Here is a 19,753-nt window from a genome sequence, read left to right as displayed (position 1 = left end):
ACCTGGGCCTGAATCCATCTTTTTTGCTCACCTTGCCATTCCAGTTTGTACCAAGCCATATGCAAATCAGGCTTGGCCCTGTGCCTCATGGGAACAGTCCAGCCCGAACTGCCGGGCCAAGTCCTCTCTTGACTGTAAACAAGCATCCTAGGATCAGTTTTGAGTTTCACCCCTAATCAGCTGGGATAGCTTGGCTCCAGTGGCATGGAGAAGACAGGACCCACGTCTGGGTAAACCCGTCCCACTCGGGTGACTAATGCAAAAAGAACAATTGATGGACAGAATGCAGAACAATGTCATACATTCACCTCAGTACAGAGATCCGGGCATAAATCCATCGTTTTTTTGCTCATCATGCCATTCCAGTTTGAACGCAGCTATCTGTAAACCAGTCTTGACCCTGTGCCTCATGGGAACAGTCCAGCCCAAACTGCCAGGCCAGATCCTCCCTGGACTGGAAACAAGGATCCTAGGACCGGTTTCGGGGTCTTACCCATCATCAGACAGGATAGCTTGACTCCAGTGGCATGGAGGTCACGGGACATACCCGTTCCCCTCAGGGTGACAAATGCAAAAAGAACAATTGATGGATAGAATACAGAACAATGTCATACATTCACCCCAGTACAGAGATCTCGGACTCTGTGCCTCATGGGAACAGTCCAGCCTGAGCTGCCAGGCCAGGTTATCCCTGGACTGGGAAAATTCATCCTAGGACCGGTTTCAGGGTTTCACCCCTCATCAACTAGGATAGCTTGACTCCAGTGAGATGGAGAGTACGGGACACACGCCTGAACATACCAGACCCACTCGGGTGACAAATGCAAAAAGAACAAAAATTGATGGGCAGAATGCAGAGCAATGTCATACATTCACCCCAGTACAGAGATCTGGACCTGAATCCATCATTATTTTGCTCACCATGCCATTCCAGTTTGAACCCAGCCATATGAAAATCAGTCTTGACCCTGTGCCTCATGGAAACACTCCATCCCGAAATGCCATGCTAGATCCTAACTGGACAGGAAACAAGCATCCTAGGACCGGTCTCGGGATTTCACCCCTCATCATCCAGGATAGCTTGACTCCAGTGGCAAGGAGAGCACCTGACTCACGTCTGGGCATACCCGTCCCACTCATTGACAAATACATAAAGAACAATTGATGGACAAAATTCAGAACAATGTCATCGATTCACTCCAGTACAGAGATCCGGGCATGAATCCATCATTTTTATGCTCACCATGCCAATCCAGTCCGTAGCCATCAATATGCGAATCAGTCTTGACCCTGTGCCTCATGGGAACAGTTCAGCCTGAACAGCCAGACCAGGTCCTCCCTGGACTGGAAACAAGCATCCTAGGACCAGTTTTGGGGTTTCACCCCTTATCAGCCAGGTTAGTTTGACTCTAGTTGCATGGAGAGCAAGATACGCCCTTATTGGGAAGGGTTTGCCCAGACGTGGGTCCCATGCTCACTACACTACTGGATTAGCCTGTCTTATGAAGGGTGATGCCCTGAAACCAGTCCCAGGAATCTTGTATCAGGTCCAGGGAGGACCTGGCTTGGCAGCTCAGGCTGGACTGTTCCCACAAGTAACAGGGTCAAGTTTGATTTGCATATGGCTGGGTCCAAACGGGGGTGGTGTGGTGAGCAAAAGAATGAAGGATTTAACTCAGATCCTTTTGACTTCAGTTGAATGTTTGCATTGTCCAACATTGTGTCCATCAATTGTTTCTTTTGTGCATGATAAAATGTAAAGCACAAACTACCCAGCCACCTTTGGGCATGGCCGGAGGTTTGTGCCCATCTTTGAGCAAAGGTGGGCACAAATGACATCACTCTCTTATGCCAAGCAGAATGAAAAATCAAACGCCTCTTCCCTTATTTGTTGGCAAAGATTGGAAATTAGGCATAACCCCCCCACCCCCCAGGGCCACCACACAGACCTTAGGGCTTGGTAGAGCTTAAAAAATAGCTGGTGTACCTTTAATAAAGGTGAGAGGCATAACAACCTTCCTGGTCCTTGCAAGGTTGGTAGAATGAACCAACACTAAGGAAGCAGTTCTGCTGTGCGGTGAAACACAGCTGTTGATCAATGGAGGGATCGGAGGCAACCCTTCTTAAACCTAAGATAAGGCCAGGGTGGGAAGAGGAAATAACTCCTTGACCTTGCCTAAGGAGAAGGCAGTGGTTAGAAATGTAACCCACTCCCAAACATACCTTGTCTAGAGGTCTGAGCGTGACTGTTATTCTTGGTATACACCCGTTACGACGCAACTTTTACTCCGCACTACCATTACAACGCGGGCATTACAACGCATGACATTACAACGCATTGCGCTGGGGGGCGCTCTAGGATAAGAGGTAAGTTTAATTTACTATCCAACACCTTCCCTAGGGTCCACGGGGACTGGAGTTAGAATAGTAAATTATACTTACCACTATCCAGCACCCCAAAGCGCTATGCGTTGTAACGGTATTCGTTGTAAATACCGCGTTGTAATGGTACGCGGAGTAAAAGTATGCGTTGTAACGTCATACATCCGTTATTCTTACCACTGGACATCTGAAAGCTGCCACAATGGCTTGAGACAATCCACCCTTGCCTAAGGCCTAAAAGAGATTGCTATTACAACCCATTTCCCTGCTTTTCCCAGTGGCAAAACTGTATTTGCTCCTGGTATCCTCTCCTTGGCTAAAAGTAAGGGCTTGTTTATTATTTTAAAGCTCTGAGTTTTGACTGCTGCTACCATTCTTCCGGAAGGGGGGAGAATTCCAAAGCAAACAGGGATTTTGGCTTTTGTTTAAAAAAGAAATGATATAACCTAGGCACCCTGGTGTTTTATTTGCATTTTTGCAAACGGTGCAGCGCAACATGTGTGTGCAGTCCTGGACCTACTTCACCTACATGAAAAAAACATGAAGGTGAAAGACAGCCAATCCATGGATAAGGGGAATAAATAATTCCACCCCATCTTTGGGCATGGTGCGAGTGGCACTAAATACCTGCATCCAGTTTTTGGGCAATGTGCTGTTTGTGGGAAACTGTAAAATCACCCAACAATCTTGGGCAGGAGAACATCGCATAACCCCAGCCCGCTATTGAGCACAGTGAGGTGGTGGTACCTAAACACACCTGCGTCCCTAAGTTAAAATAAAGGAAAAACCCTCTGCCATGGCCATTGTGGCCTAACTTCATACATTCTAATGTCCTAGCCCAAAGGGTGATTAGCAACAGCACTCTAATCCATGGACACAAGAGGAGGCATTGGTCCATCAGCACATTTTTAAATCTCTCCCTGTTTTAGAGCACTGTAAGAGATTCTAAAACATTTAAATACAGAAAATGTTGCCGAAGGACACTTTTATTAGAAACTAACTTTGCCCACCATTTCATCAAGCTCTTTCAGTGTTCGTGAACACTGGGAGAAATTGAAAAGTTTCAGTGGGGGAAACACTGCAGTCAGGTAACCTAGTGCTCTGTTACTAATTCCAAACCTGGCTGCGGGACAGCACCTCCAAGTCCTCAGTAACTCTCGAATATTTGAGTGTGATGGAGACCCAGGACAGCTGATGGCTGCACGAGCACGCTAGGTGTGAATGTTGATTCATCAAAATGCCAGGGGCCGTATTACAGATGGTTCCACAGGGTTTGCACCCACTTTGCACGCCTCCATGGCACTTTGGTATTATAGAAGGGTGCACAGACGCTAGTACATCCCTTTCCATAATACCAATAGCGCTGGTGCACTAAATGCGCCAACACTACCTTCAGAGGGTGTTCCCTCATTTTCATAGGGGCATGCCCTATCCAAATAAGGGGCTTCCTTGACTCTGCACCTGCACCATATTACAGATGAGGGCGCATAGTCAAAGAAGCCCTCTTTGACAGTGCGCCACATAAAAGGTGGCGCACTGTCAGTGCGCCTCCTGACAGCAGCCCTCTGCGGGGAGTAAAGGGGGTCACATGGACACCCCAGACAACCCTATGAAGGTGGGTGCAGTCAATGACTGCACCTGCCTGCAAGGGGATCTCTAAACCCCTTTGAACAGCTGCTCCGTGTTTTCACATGAATGCCCTGCCCTGGGGGCAGTGCGAGTTTGCAGCTGCCCCCAGGGCAGCGCATCCACCATAATGGGGTGCATACAGTGATAATGGCCCCAGCCGTAGCAGAAGAGGCCATGTACACTCTTTTTGACCTCAATGACATCACTGGAAGTGACATCATTTGACTTTGCATAAAATCTAAGGACATTATGTGATAAGACCTGGATCTGAGGGGCATATTACCAAGCCCCTTATCGCAGCGTTATTGGCACTTTTCTGCCGATAACGCGGCAATATTTGCATCGCCCTATTATCAAGGCAGTGGTAAGTCAATTAACGTGGCTTAAAGCCACATTAATTGACTTAATGCTGCCTTGGTAATAGGGCCCCTTTCACAATAAACTCATTGTGAAAGGGGGCGTGCAGTGGGTGTTGCGGTGGGCATTCCACCGCAACACCCATTCACTTCGACGCTGCCGCCTATTATCAATAGAGGCGATAATAGGTGGCAGTACCGAATTTTTTGTCTGGACCGATGGGAGGGAAACTCTTACAGAATTTACTGCATGGATTAAGGCTGCTGACCCTAATTTAAAATTTACCACTCATGTTAGCGCGGATAGGGTTGAATTCCTGGACATAGTTATTATGAATGACCATGGAAAATTAAAAATTGATCTCCACGTTAAACCCACTGCCAGGAACACGCTTTTACATTATAAGAGTTTCCACCACAGATCACAAAAGGATAGCATTCCTTTTTCGCAATTTTTGCGAGTGAGACGCAATTGCACAAGCCTTGCGGACTTTGACAGGCAAGCCCAGATTATGAGATCCAAATTTATTGAAAGAGGTTATCCTCATCGGTTGGTGAGGCACTCTTACAAAATGGCCCGGTACTATGATCGGGATTATCTTCTTAGAGTAAAAGAACCTAAAGAAAGTAAGCAAGTGGTTTGTGTCACCAAACATTCTACAGTGAATGCCAAAATTAAGCAAATAATCAGTTCTAGTTGGCACATTCTCAATAGCAATTGCACTATAGAACACAAATTAGACAAACCATTGTTTGCGCACCGAAGGAATAAAAACATTAAAGATTTTATTGTTCATTCTAGGTTCACGAATTCAACTAATCAACCCCGTCTTGTCCAAAGATCTATATTTACCAACAATCCTATTAAAGGAACTATGCCATGTTCCTCGTGCATATCATGTAATAATATTATTACTGGTGAAGAATTTGCACACAATGGACACACGACAAAAGCCAAGGAGATGTGGAACTGCAGAACTTCTAATGTCATCTATTTTATACAGTGTCCATGTCTCCTTGGGTACATAGGTGAAACGTCCAGAATGATTCAAACCCGTTTGACCGAACATCGTTCTGCTATTAAAACTGGTAAAATGATTGCCCCCATGGTGAAACATTTCACCGAACAAAAACATAGCCCTACTGATATGAAATGGTGTTTTCTGGAAAAAATACATACGCCAGACTCGAAGGGCGGGATGTTAATTAGGAAAAAAAGAGAGGTTTATTGGATTTTTGTTTTTGATACCTTCCGTAAAGGCCTTAACAGTGAAATCCCTTGGGAGAATGCTATTTGTTAATTTCTTCTAAGCACTGCTGACTCACTGATAATACTATTATAATTATATGTTTCAATACTCCTTTGAAGTGCGTACCTTGTGTAAAAATGATATGTTTTAATACCCTTTTGAGGTCGCACTTTAATGGTTTTGGTGTGAATTTCATCTAAATCCTCTTTAAAAATATCCGAAACATGTTACATCTACCAATTATGTCCAATAGTTATGTCTTTATAGCCTTCTCAATCCTCTTGGGTTGTTGACAGATAGAATAATCCTAGTTTTGATTCTGTTGTAGCAGTTCTATTCTTTATAATTTCTATTTCATTTGATTAAATAGTTCGTAGTGGAATCTGTCTCGGTTTTTTAACAATTAATTTTATGTTAATCTTTTTTTATTATCTTAAATTAATTACGATATCAATTTGTATTCTGCTGTAGTCCAGTCTTCATTTCATTTTATTAAATTTTATTTTTATTTATTCAAATATATAATTTGCACGAGAATAGAGTACACTGTTCTTTTACCGAGTTGCTACATTATATCCTAGCCCGTTTTTCATTTACCCTTGCTGTAGTACATTTTCCATTTTCATTATACGTATAGTTTGCATCTGAATAAAAGACATCGTCCTTTTATTGTGTTGGTATTTTGCTTTTAGTCCATTCTCTCTTTCCACTACCTTCCTTGTGATCACAGTTTATGATCTTAGTCCATCCTTTCTTTCTACCACTTTTCTTGTAATCACAGTTCATGACCTACACCTGGGATACTGTTGCCTTATGGGTATATAATTGATCGCAATATCTTCATCGGGTCGATATCGCTTCCCGTAAACCCATCAGAATCCTTCTCCTCGCATTCGGACGCTTGAATAAACCCATCATTTTTATCTCGGTAGGTGTACCTAACCCTGTAGCTTACGTTCGGTAAGGTGTATAGACCTTTCCCTTGTTTTTGGTACTAATTTTTATCGTTTTTGTTTCTCTCTCTTTATATTAATAGAAGAATTCCCCACATCAGGAGGTCTTCTTTAGAAATCTAAAGTATCGTCGAATTTTTTATATATAAGGTACGTTGTAGTTATTCAAAACTATTTCTAGTCCTAATGACGGATTTCTAAATTAAACGTAGATCTCTGAAGACCTACATTCCTGTCCGTCTTCTATCTTTCAACAGGATTAAACACGTCAGCGTTCCGATTTGCGAGTGAGGCTGAATTCAACAGCCAATCAGGTACTTGGGATTGTAGTTTAAATAGGCAAATTATTAGCGGTCGTGTATTCGTTACATGAAGAGGCATTTTACTAATACACATGTTTCATTTTTTATAGAATTTCATCTATATAACATATTTAGGAAATATCTCTGTTACCACTGCCGTATTTGAGATGCTTGCGGCACAAAGGTAACTATAAGAAATAAAAAATTAGTTATAGATATTACATCCTGAATGTTATCAATATATACATGTAATCGTTGATTAACTCCTTGGGAGAATGCTATTTGTTAATTTCTTCTAAGCACTGCTGACTCACTGATAATACTATTATAATTATATGTTTCAATACTCCTTTGAAGTGCGTACCTTGTGTAAAAATGATATGTTTTAATACCCTTTTGAGGTCGCACTTTAATGGTTTTGGTGTGAATTTCATCTAAATCCTCTTTAAAAATATCCAGAAACATGTTACATCTACCAATTATGTCCAATAGTTATGTCTTTATAGCCTTCTCAATCCTCTTGGGTTGTTGACAGATAGAATAATCCTAGTTTTGATTCTGTTGTAGCAGTTCTATTCTTTATAATTTCTATTTCATTTGATTAAATAGTTCGTAGTGGAATCTGTCTCGGTTTTTTAACAATTAATTTTATGTTAATCTTTTTTTATTATCTTAAATTAATTACGATATCAATTTGTATTCTGCTGTAGTCCAGTCTTCATTTCATTTTATTAAATTTTATTTTTATTTATTCAAATATATAATTTGCACGAGAATAGAGTACACTGTTCTTTTACCGAGTTGCTACATTATATCCTAGCCCGTTTTTCATTTACCCTTGCTGTAGTACATTTTCCATTTTCATTATACGTATAGTTTGCATCTGAATAAAAGACATCGTCCTTTTATTGTGTTGGTATTTTGCTTTTAGTCCATTCTCTCTTTCCACTACCTTCCTTGTGATCACAGTTTATGATCTTAGTCCATCCTTTCTTTCTACCACTTTTCTTGTAATCACAGTTCATGACCTACACCTGGGATACTGTTGCCTTATGGGTATATAATTGATCGCAATATCTTCATCGGGTCGATATCGCTTCCCGTAAACCCATCAGAATCCTTCTCCTCGCATTCGGACGCTTGAATAAACCCATCATTTTTATCTCGGTAGGTGTACCTAACCCTGTAGCTTACGTTCGGTAAGGTGTATAGACCTTTCCCTTGTTTTTGGTACTAATTTTTATCGTTTTTGTTTCTCTCTCTTTATATTAATAGAAGAATTCCCCACATCAGGAGGTCTTCTTTAGAAATCTAAAGTATCGTCGAATTTTTTATATATAAGGTACGTTGTAGTTATTCAAAACTATTTCTAGTCCTAATGACGGATTTTCTAAATTAAACGTAGATCTCTGAAGACCTACATTCCTGTCCGTCTTCTATCTTTCAACAGAATTAAACACGTCAGCGTTCCGATTTGCGAGTGAGGCTGAATTCAACAGCCAATCAGGTACTTGGGATTGTAGTTTAAATAGGCAAATTATTAGCGGTCGTGTATTCGTTACATGAAGAGGCATTTTACTAATACACATGTTTCATTTTTTATAGAATTTCATCTATATAACATATTTAGGAAATATCTCTGTTACCACTGCCGTATTTGAGATGCTTGCGGCACAAAGGTAACTATAAGAAATAAAAAATTAGTTATAGATATTACATCCTGAATGTTATCAATATATACATGTAATCGTTGATTAACTCCTTGGAGTGCTTTGAAAATGGTAATTATTCCCAATTTTGGGATACATCTCCATATTATCTACTTTTGATATGAATCTATTGGCAACACCTAATTTTCATATCTAACTATAGTGTTTAACTCTGATTTATTTCACCTAAGAGCCTGAGGCCCACGGTTCTGAAACGGAATCATCAGTACATTTATTAGTTCCACACTATTCTTTTGAATAGGTGAGTATTACTACGAAATTAAAGGGTCACACACCTCGGTTGTCTAAGATGGTATCGTGATATAAAGACTAGCATTACCAACCCTATAAATTAACCAAGTATATATATTTAGTGCATATCTCTCAGAATGTACTGCACTTAAATCTTTCCGTGTGTAATTAATTGAAGGCATTGATTAAAGTGATTGCTTAGTTAGGGATCAACACATAATAACATAATGAGATCAAAATTATTCTTATATTTGAGAATTTAAGTACTGGTTTTACAACTGGTTGCCCTTCTAAAAATAATATTGATCTTAAAGACATTCTGTCTCTCTTTTTATTTTTGTCAGTACTCCTTGTGTCTCTAGGGGCCCCAATGTCTAATTATTGATTTATTCTTCGCACTTTCCCTCTGAACAGGGTTTTCTCCCCAGTCTCAAAATGTACAAGGAAATGGAAAACCCGTATCCGGGTTCATATTATTGATGTATATTTGTTATACATGAGAGGTAATTAGGATGTTACAGTTTCAGATTATTTTTAAATGTCATAATAAATGTATTCAGTTTTTTCTATTAGGTTTAGATAATAAATTTATTTTCTTTATTTGTAGAATATATTGTGGCTCCTCCAGAAGAAGGCGCTGGCCGCCGAAACGCGCATCGCGAAAAACATTAATTTTGCTACTTCTTTTATATTTGTGACTTTTGTGATAATAATAATTGTCGTTTTTTGATATTCGTGATTTTTGTATAATTGAAATCATTATGTATTAACAATCGATTCATTATTTGAATTTTTATGTATTGTGATGCACTTGTTTGAATTTTTAACCCAGACTAATTTGTTGAAAGCTTTATCTGTTTTTAATATGAATATTATTAAATGTTAAATACTGATCCTGTGTAGTCCCACCTCTCTGTTATTATTTTTTAAAGGTTGACAATTTACAATACCATAGTGCCTAGGTTGTTTTATCTCACTCAGTGCCGAATTTAAGAACAGGAAAGACCTGTTCTTAAGGTGGCGAAACGAGAAACTTCATTTCTCCTCGTTTTTGCTTTTTCCATGTGTGCTGCCTTGTGCAGCACACATGGAAAAAGCAAAATGCCAAGATTTCTTTTTGTACAGGAAGGTGTCCCTTCCTGTACATAAACACAACTCTTTTTAAAAATGCCAATTTGTAACTTACATGTGTGCTGCATGAAGCAGTACACATGTAAGTTACAAAATGCCATGTAAGCTTTGTTTATGTGCAGGAAGGAACACCTTCCTATACATAAACAAACCTTCCCTGCCTGCGCTGGCGTTAAGTTGTAAAACTTATCGCCATCGCAGGGGGAAACGCTAGGCTGCACCATATCCTTGGTAATATGGTGCAGCCTAGCATTTCCGAAGTGGTGAAGAGAGTCTTTAAGCCAAGTCGGCTAACACCTCTCTTCGCCACTTTGCTGGTAATATGCCCCTAGATTACATCCTAATAAGCCCGGTGGATGCACCAAAGAGAAGAAATATTGCAAAATCACAGTGAGCACAAAAGAGAGCTATAAAAAACAATAGTGGTCTGGCCCACTAGTACTAATTTATAAAGACAATGGGGCATATTAACAAGGGCCTTATCGGCGCTTTAGCGGGAATTTTTCTCGCTAAAGCGGCGATAATTTAATCCCCCAATTACCTAGCTGTCGCTAACACCAGTTAGCGACAGCTATTAGGAGATAGCGATCATCTTGGGGCCCACTTTGCATGTCAGCGATAATTATCGCTAATGACATGCAAAGTGGGCGTGCCAAGATGTTAGCGACTGGAAACAGTCGCTAACATCGCAATCTCCTATTACCTACTTTTGGAAATAATCGCGCTAAGCGCGATTATATTCAAAAGCTAACGCCTGCCCAGAGCAGTTCTTAGCCATGTTATCCAATGGTAGGTGGATAACATGGCTAAGAGCATTTGCTCGGTAATGCATGAATATCGCTGACTTTTCAGCGATATTCATGCATTTCGGCCGATTTTTATCGCTTAGGAGATAAACCTTGAAAATAGCAAGGCTCCTAAGCGATAAAAATAGGCGAAGCACGGCGATATAATTATTGCCGCTAACCAAGCTTAGGGGTGGGTTCATGGGTACTTTTCCCATTTACAGTTGTTCAATTTGGTAATCCTTACACGGGGTATGTTTATTGGGTCTGCTCCTATTAACATTACTTTTAACCCCTATACTGGGTTGGTTTTCTTGGGTCTTTTCCCATTACATTACTTTACGTTTAACCCCTACACAGGGTGTGTTTTCATGTGTTAAAGTCACAGACACAGACATGGTTAAAGTCACAGACACTTACAGGAGAGATGACTTTATCGGTCACAGTCCCAACTGTTTGTCCCTCATATGAGGGGTGAAAGATGGGTTTTTAGCCCCATCTTCACAGCGTACATAGGCTTCCTTACGTGAGGAATCTTGTCTACTCATTTATTCCCTTGCAGGAGGGATCGGAGTTGCGTGGTGTGTGCCATACACAACTAATTTTTCAAATTTTATTTTATTGGAAGAGGATGGATTACTTTACTCCATTTATTCGTTGTTGTAAGCTATTCATTCTTTCTGGTTTGAATGGCTCTGACCCTCTCGTGATGTTTAATTAATTGCACATCCCTGGGTTTTGAACTGTTCATTGCATTTGTAATTTTTCCTTGTGTATAGTTTTTCTCTTAATATTTACCTGCATTTGTAATTTTCATTTTTCATTTTAAAAGGAGGTGGATGTGTTATGCCCTGCATAGTTTACTTATATCTTGTAAGTTATCAATCTTCCTGCTGCTCAGCCAGTCTGTGTGTTTACAGTAGAATGTTGGGAATACAGTGATGTATTGAATGTTGGGTGCCTGTGTGAGTGAGGTATGACAGTTAGAAATGGGCTGGGCATCAGGCAGGCTGCTCCTGGTGGTGCTGCTGTTGCATGGGACTAAGGGCTGATTACCAGGCTGACCCACATCACCATCACCTGTCTACCTGGACTACCTATCTGATGTACTTGTATACCATGTTGATGTACTTGGACCAGCTACTGAATAAAGGTACTTATGATTTCTACTCGGCTACTAGCATCTACTTGTGTCACAGGGCGCAACAATTTCCTTGTCGTCTTTTCCTGGCCACACCCCTCTTGGTCTAATGTGTTATGAATAAGGCTCAAGGTTTTTCATTTAAACTGATTTTTACACATAAATACAGACGGAAACATATTTTTCTTCCGTCTGTATTTATAAATAGAAGCGGAAAAATACAACAAATCGGATTCTTGGATTCTGAGAATTGTTCGGCAATCAGTGCTCCAGCCCAATGGCTGCCACGCCCCTCTTCCTGATTGCAGTGTATGCCTGCCCACATTAGCACCTGCTGGGCTATTAATCTCTGGGAGGTGCTTAGTTCACATGTAAATGGTCTATTAATGACCTATGAAGTACTCGGGTACGGCTGCGATAAGCTCATGTGTGTGTGTGCCCAGGAAGCTGTCTCAGCCCGAGCTTACACACGAAGGGGGGGTGAAGCCTTTTGAGCCCAATGGGCGTTGCGTGCCTGTCTCTTTCAGCACTTTACCCAAAAGAGAGGCAGCCAGGTGTGTGCACACTGCAAGAACTAGTGATCCACACCTGATCAGGCAACATACACTCAGTGCGTTGCTGCAGTGTATTTTTTTAGAGTGCACAAGTGTGCCCCATGGGCAGGTGCACGTCTTGCAGGACCTCACCCAAAAATGAGGTGCCCAGGTCTGTGGCCAGCAGCCTTGAAGAGGAACGCCTATTTCAACGGGGCATTCAATTGCGCACCTTGAGGCAAAGCCTGTGCCCTACGATCGTGGCTGGTGGCTCCAGGGGCAATATGCTGCTACCCACCTAGTAACACGCTGGGGAGCTGCCTTGTAGCGCCTTACAGCAGCACTGTCTCTGCATGTGCATTGCTGACAGGCACACGTGTTTGCTGCCTGTATTGCACACTTTCACTGATGTCAGTAGTGAGCAGTGGTGCACACAATTACGTGTTCTCTCCTAAATCAGGGTTTAAATGACATTAAAGTTACGCAAATGTGCCCTCTGGGGTTCATGGGTGCAGAGGTTGAAGCTGCTGATATGAGGGGCCCCTCTGCTTGGCTCAAGGGGCCTTTGCACTAGTGACAGGCCCCTCGCCTTGTGAATGTTCAGCCTTTGTTTTCTGAATGCAGAGACAAAACCGACGATGTCAAACGTGAAGGTGATCAATTGAAAGTGCCTTTCAGCACATCTAATCTGGGCCAAAGTGGAAACACATGTTGTGTGAGTACTCTGTGCCCCAGAGGGTGGGTGCTTTCCACACTCGTGTGCCAGTAACAAAGGAATTTGGAGGCGATACTGCAGCCACGTCGTGTACTCTGCAGGCCACCGTAATTGGCAGAGGCGCAACTAGAGCCAAATTTTGGGGGGGAAGGGGTGAGGCTGATACACATTTTTGGGGGGGGGCTAATTTCAGGTCACTGAAAGTGTACAGGTGCACTTGTCTAAATTCTAAATGTGTTTACAATTAATAATCATGCCTAGTGACAGTGTTTTCACTATTGTAACACTGCGGCGGCTCACTAATACTGCAAGTGGCAAAGGTTTTAGATGACTGTATTGGGTTTACCTAATTTGGTGCATATATACATATAGCTAAACCTATAACAACCATGTTGACAGTCTATTTAAATAAATGTGGAAAAATACTAGCAGCAACGTCCTCTTTTTGCTTGCGACAAAAATAAATACAGATATATAAAGATAAAATTACATAAAAATAAATATGGATGAATACAAACAAAAATGTTAAAAAGATTAATATCATAAAACCGGGAGCCCTAGTTATGAATGACCTGGCCTTTTGTCCAGCTGCAGCTGCCCCTTGGAGGTCCTTGTCTAGCTCCGCTTCTAATAACATCACACATTGCACATCCGCCACCTTGACCTCTACAAATCCCACAGGCCGTCCTTTCACACCAGCAACAGAAGGGTTAATGGCGGTGCACAGTATACATTGTCAGTACAAACCAAATTCCATTGCCCAGCACATCATGCATATGATAAAAAAGAGGGACTTACCAGCGCATGTTGCTGCTCCTAGAGAGAGAGAGAGAGAGAGAGAGAGAGAGAGAGAGAGAGAGAGAGAGAGAGAGAGAGAGAGAGAGAGATGAGTTACAGCTCAATACCAATCATAAAAACAGTTCACATACTGAAGCACTTGCAGTAATGGTATCGTTCAACAATATAAGTCAATGAGTTATTGTAGTGTCCTACATCTTGGCTCGGTTGTTAGTAGAAAGGGTTAAATTAAGCGTTGTGAAGGACCCTCATGGCAGACATTGAAAATCAAATCACAATGGTACATGAACTCAAGGCCCGGCGGGTCTGCTATGATGCAGAAGTATGCAATACGCATAGTTTTTGTGTAACAATAGTTTGCACAACACTTGCTACCACCCTCAACCGGCGGAATGGTTTATATTCACTATTGCAGAGACAGGTCGCATTTTGCACAGTAGGAACATGATTGACCAGAGAGGTGGTCTCCACACCACCTATATGTGGTGTGTATGCGGGTGGCTAGGGAGAGACCTCATGCTGATTGAGTGGATGTGGATAGAGGTTACAACTTTTAAAAGGTGCCTGAAATGAGCCCTCCCACACCCTCTGGAGCAGGCAGGTCAAGGACTAAACGGCTCTTTTCTTCTGGGGACACGTTGGATACAGTTACATTGATGCTGAAACCCAAGCTCATCAAACCGGAAGTACTACAAATAACCAAGAAGCAGAGGCCTTCCTAAAGAGCCTCTCCACATGTCCCAAAACATGGAAGAGTGGGTTAATCTGAATTCAGCTTTTTTATTGGATAATATTCTCACTGCAGGTTTAACATCATGTTGGCGGTTGGAAACCTACAACCAATTCACCGAGAAATTAGCAGAAGTTAACATAAGGCCTTTAGAAGTAGAGTGGGGAGAGGGTGAATATTATGTGTCAGATAACTTTAGATTTTCAGGGCCAGACCAGATAATCGTCTGAACTCTTGTCGCATAACTAGAGACAAAGAACAAAACCTTTGCCTACACCCAACCACTTTTCTGAGAAAATTATTCTTAGAAAAAGGGGCAAATTATTTATTTATACCTGTCTATTTATTTAGCTGCAGCTTGCTAATAGGGTGATAAAATTATCGCCGCTTTAGCGGCAAATAAGTTCCGCTAAAGCGGCGATAGGTCCTTGATAATATGTCCCATAGGGGCATATTATCAAGAAATTGCAATACATATCGCAAAGCGCATACAGCACAGTTTTACTTATCGCGGGCTATTGCTGGATTCCATCGCCAAGTTAGCGCGTTATCATCAACGCTTATATCCAAGGCGATTAAAAATCCAGCGATAGCGGCGAAATGCGTGAATATCGCTGGAAATCCAGCGATAAAACCTCAGCGATAGGGAAATCCTTGATAATACGCCATGGTGAACTTAGCCTGACAATCCACCTCCCATTGACGAGATCGCTAAGTCAGATTTTTTAGAGGTGTTAAAATCCGGCGAAAACCGTGGTTAGCGGGACTTTTTTCATGGCTACGTGGTTGCGGGCCCCGTTATGTTACCGACCTTTCTCATGTTGTTTCAGGATGGCAGGCCTACTTTGCATCTCATTAGCGATGTATATCGTAAGATGCGTAGCGTTAGAAATTTGGCTGCTAACATGCGCTAATGCATGTTAGCGCCGCCTTGTTAATAAGAATGCCGCCGCTTTAGCGGCAAAAAGTGCTGCTAAAGCGGCGATACTGCCCTTGATTATATGCCCCATAGTGTTTTGAAATACAAACCTGTCCCTGTAAAAATGTACGATACTACGGGTGACCTGGCCAGCGCCTGTTACAGCTGAGTCTTTGACGACACAAGTTTGATGTAGGGGGTTCACCATCAAGGCTTCATTCATTGTTGGCAGAGTCGGAGAGGAGGTATTTCTAACAGAGAGGTGTCCTAACCCGTTACCTGTGAGTCTGTGACAAGGGACACAGTCCATGGGTTCTCGCGCTAGCAGCAGAGACACTTGTAGCGGCGAACCCTCCTCATAAAATTGTTTGCACGAGAGACGTTAATTAACAGGGCTCTCTTTATCCAGGCCTAAATATAATGATCACAGCCGTTTGTGAATTCCGTAAAGGTTGCAAATTAAACATTTAACATAAAAACCATGGTCCTCTCTGGAACAATAAGGTGTGAATCTTGCCAACGAACAGAGATGGATTAATTGACTATAATGTGGTACAATACTGGTAGACCATGTTGGTTCATCAGGCTTAATATTATAGTCAAGAAGTTTGACCCTCCCCCCAACCCCCCCCCCAAACAGTTAGCATGAGCTTATTACAGTGTTTAAACGCAATTTTTCCTTTAGCTCCTTTTGCACACGACACATAATTGGTATTTTAGCTTTCAACCTAGAAAAGCGGTGTGATTTAGATGAGAATAATATGTTATTGCTCTGATATCAGCTTTGTTTGGTAAAACTTGTCTGCACAGTGAGTGCTGAAGTTTCCCAGGGTAACTCGACACAGTGTTGTTGTAAGGTCTGATCTTCGCACCTTTCTAGACATAACATGAATGCAACTGCTGCCAAGATTTGGCTTTACGCGCGTTTTATATTGCTTTGTGGAGAACACACGAAACACACTTGATGGTGCTTCGCTTACAGATAGCTTGTGGAAGATGATGTGATCCTCTGCCACTGAGATTTTGAGGTATGGGCCCGCCCTGCTAAATACCAATGAGACCTTCATAGATAATAATAATATTCTATGCTAATTAGGGAGGGTGAGCATCAGGTGTTGGTAAAGCCTATTAATTTATGCCAAAATAGCATGTTATAACGTTTCGCATTTTATGGACTGTTAACTATGCTGATAACTTTGCTTGTGATAAAATGTTTGCTAGTATTATCTATACTGCGCTTGAGAACCCTGCATTAGTGAATAAATATTTCAAATGTGCACATGTCTTCTTTTACTCCACGTTCTGGTTTATAATGATTACATAACGAAAGAGTGTTCATGTGTTCCACGATGCCTGAGGTATTTTAAATTCATGTTCTGGTCTGTCTAATCATTGGGAAGTCATACTGACCAATGAGACACTGTAGCTAGCTCGGTAAGGGGATTTTGGGTACTGAGGTGAGTTTTGGGGCACCCTAATTCACTAAGTTTCCGAATATCTATGCACAGTTCTGTAGGAGAACGGAATTCCCGGTATATCATCTCCAACGGTTGGTGGTCTTATATCATGACACTCGAGTAGTATATCATTACTTTCTTAACCCCTTCATTGTCGTTTCCGGAAAACAGAGGTGTCGGAAAAACCTACCTATTTTTGAAATAGGTCCTTTCAAGCTTGAATCTTTCTAAAACGGTTTCTTTGAATTACTACCCAGTTGTGCTACAAAGTTTACTTTGTTTTTTCTACATTCCTGTGCAGTAATGGCTCAACCAGTTGACATTCCGCAGCATAGTCGAGTTGCGGGGCGCAATCATTTGCAGACTTACCAGGTACCCTTGGAGGGCTTGGCTGTAATAATGGTGGTGAGTGCGGAAGTTGCTTACCCGTACAAACTGTTCTATTCGTGGGTGACGTTTCCGGCTGAGGACCCTAACTCTGATTTGTTCCACAATTACACTCCCTCGCCAGTCCCAGCTGAATATACGCCGTACAGAGCACAGGAAGTTCCTATTGATCATTGGCAGCATCGAGTTTGGTTTGGTGGCGCCCTGCCCCATTGATTTAAACGCTCCGAGGTTAGGTCCATTATCATTTCGAGGTGCTAATTGGCCTATTTTGGGTGGATTTACTCCTCATCCTCAGCACGGCGCTTGTACCCTGGTGGAAGTTCGTAGACTACATGTTCGTCTCTATTGCCGTGATTCGTGATCTGGTACAATACATAGGTCGCCATCTTCCGGGTGGGCCCCCGGGTGGTGCGGCGCTTCCAGGAGGACAGGGCGGACTGAAGTTCAGTCCCGTAATGGTCAATGCCGTGATGGGCAAGCGTCCCCAGGAAAAGGATGATTTTCCTTTCTGGCTTACTGGGTAATTTGACCAGCTGGAGCAGTACTTCCTAATACCACTCCTGGTGACAAGCACCGGATTTTAAAAATTAGTTTACCAAAGGATTTAGCGCCTGAGCTCGCTGACTGTGTGACTTGGGGTAAAACCTTTGCGGCAGTCTACGCAAGGTGTTATGGCACTCCGTCTATGTCTGTCCTCCCTACGATCATTAAATGTGTTCAAGATGATCACGGACCGGAGGCAGCCGTTGAATTGGGTATGCGCCTATGTGGCTCCTTTGAGATAGATTGCGATCTCATTCTTGCTAATGTAAAGGGGGATGCAGTGAACTTTCAAGTGGCCAATGCTTTGGCGGGTATTCCCGATGTGGATAAACCCCAACAGTTAGCGAGAATTGTTGTGGCTGCGTATAAAACCGTGGGTCGCAATAGCAAAGGTCTGAAACCTTTTTCTGTCAAAGAGAAAAAGCAACCACAGGGGTAGACTTAAGAGAGGGAGGTTGAGCCCAAGTCCAAAAAGCAAAATTGGACTAAAAAACAAAAACAGGGAAAGCAACAACAACAGCAGACACAGGAATCTAGTCCTGCGCCTCCGATGCCTGCGCAAACAGAACGTGTTTATGACTTGCGCAATCGCGCGACGATTAAATCACCTGATCGATTTCAGGTTTCTGATTAACGCTCTCCTCGTTCCTTTCAGGACTCATCGGCCCCGAAGACCGGTGGTGGAGGAGGCGGAAGGGGTCGGGGTGGTCAGCAAGGACGTGACCAGCCCCGCCAGAGAGACGGTGGAGGAAAGCAGGATGGCTCTACGCCGAAGAGACCGCAGTTTGCCAAGAAAAAAGTCGCAGCTTTAACAGCGCATCGATATGCCACAGATAGTGAGAATGCGGCTTCGGAATCTGAAATGGGCTCTGACCTTGCTGGTCAGCACGGCGGAGATTACCATTGTGAGAGAGGCCCTGCGTCCACTACTGAAGGTGACAGCGACTGATGATTATGTTGTGATAGAAACAGCTGATACGAGAGTTGCTCCCCCTGATAGACTTTATGAAATTGTCCTGTTAATAGAAGGAGACATACAACGTACTGTAAAAGGGGTGTTTTGGGAAAATCTTTCGTCTACGTATGACATTTTGCTTTCGGAGGCTGACTGGCCCCCACCTTTTGTTCTCGCAGCGAGGGGAGGAGGTAATCCTCCCCAGTTTCGCGAACACTGTCTCGAAAGAGCATGCGCTGCATTTTGCAGAAGAGTGGGCTAAGGTTTTAGTGCCGGCTCTGTACCGCAACCAGTGTGGTTGGGATAAATTGTCCCCAAACACTAGATTCCTTTACGGTCTCAGCCACAGCCTCAACCTCAATATCCCATTCGGCGTGAAGCCAAAGCTTCTGTCGCGGCAATCCTTGAACAATTGGAATATCAGGGAGTAATTGAAACGTGTGTCTCCAATGAATAACCCTCTTTTTACTGTAAACAAGCCTGACGGTTCATATTGTTTGGTATTGGATTACCGGCATTTAAACTCACATTGTCGTAACTGTGCATTACAGAATACTCACAGCTCTGGTTTAGTAAATAGTCTTGTGCGTAAGCGTTTTAAAACCACGCTTGACATTTCTAACGGTTTTTATGCCCACGGATTAGATAGTCTTAGTTCCCAATGGACCAGCTTTACTTGCGCCGGGGTCCAATAACAATTTCGGCGTCTCCCGATGGGCTATGAGCTCAACAATGAAGGTAGAGGTTTGGCTCCTCACTTCCTGGAGAAATACGCACAACTGCGCTCTCCGACAACACTGAAAAAATTACAGTCTTTACTGGG

General features: G+C 42.5%; 1 protein-coding gene across 1 annotated transcript in view; it reads right to left on the bottom strand.

The window, feature by feature from the left end:
* LOC144823827 (uromodulin-like) overlaps nt 1-19,753 on the bottom strand; it is a 442,286-nt gene that overhangs the window by 350,367 nt on the left and 72,166 nt on the right. Inside the window, exon 2 of the mRNA XM_078682688.1 lies at nt 13,937-13,954. Coding sequence (XP_078538814.1) covers nt 13,937-13,954 — 18 coding nt within the window. The remainder of the gene's footprint in view (nt 1-13,936; nt 13,955-19,753) is intronic.

The sequence above is a fragment of the Lissotriton helveticus genome, chromosome 3_1 (genome assembly GCF_964261635.1).
Source record: "Lissotriton helveticus chromosome 3_1, aLisHel1.1, whole genome shotgun sequence".
NCBI lineage: Eukaryota > Metazoa > Chordata > Amphibia > Caudata > Salamandridae > Lissotriton > Lissotriton helveticus.
Note: the sequence above shows the minus strand (reverse complement) of the source record. Positions and strands in the feature narration are given on the sequence as shown.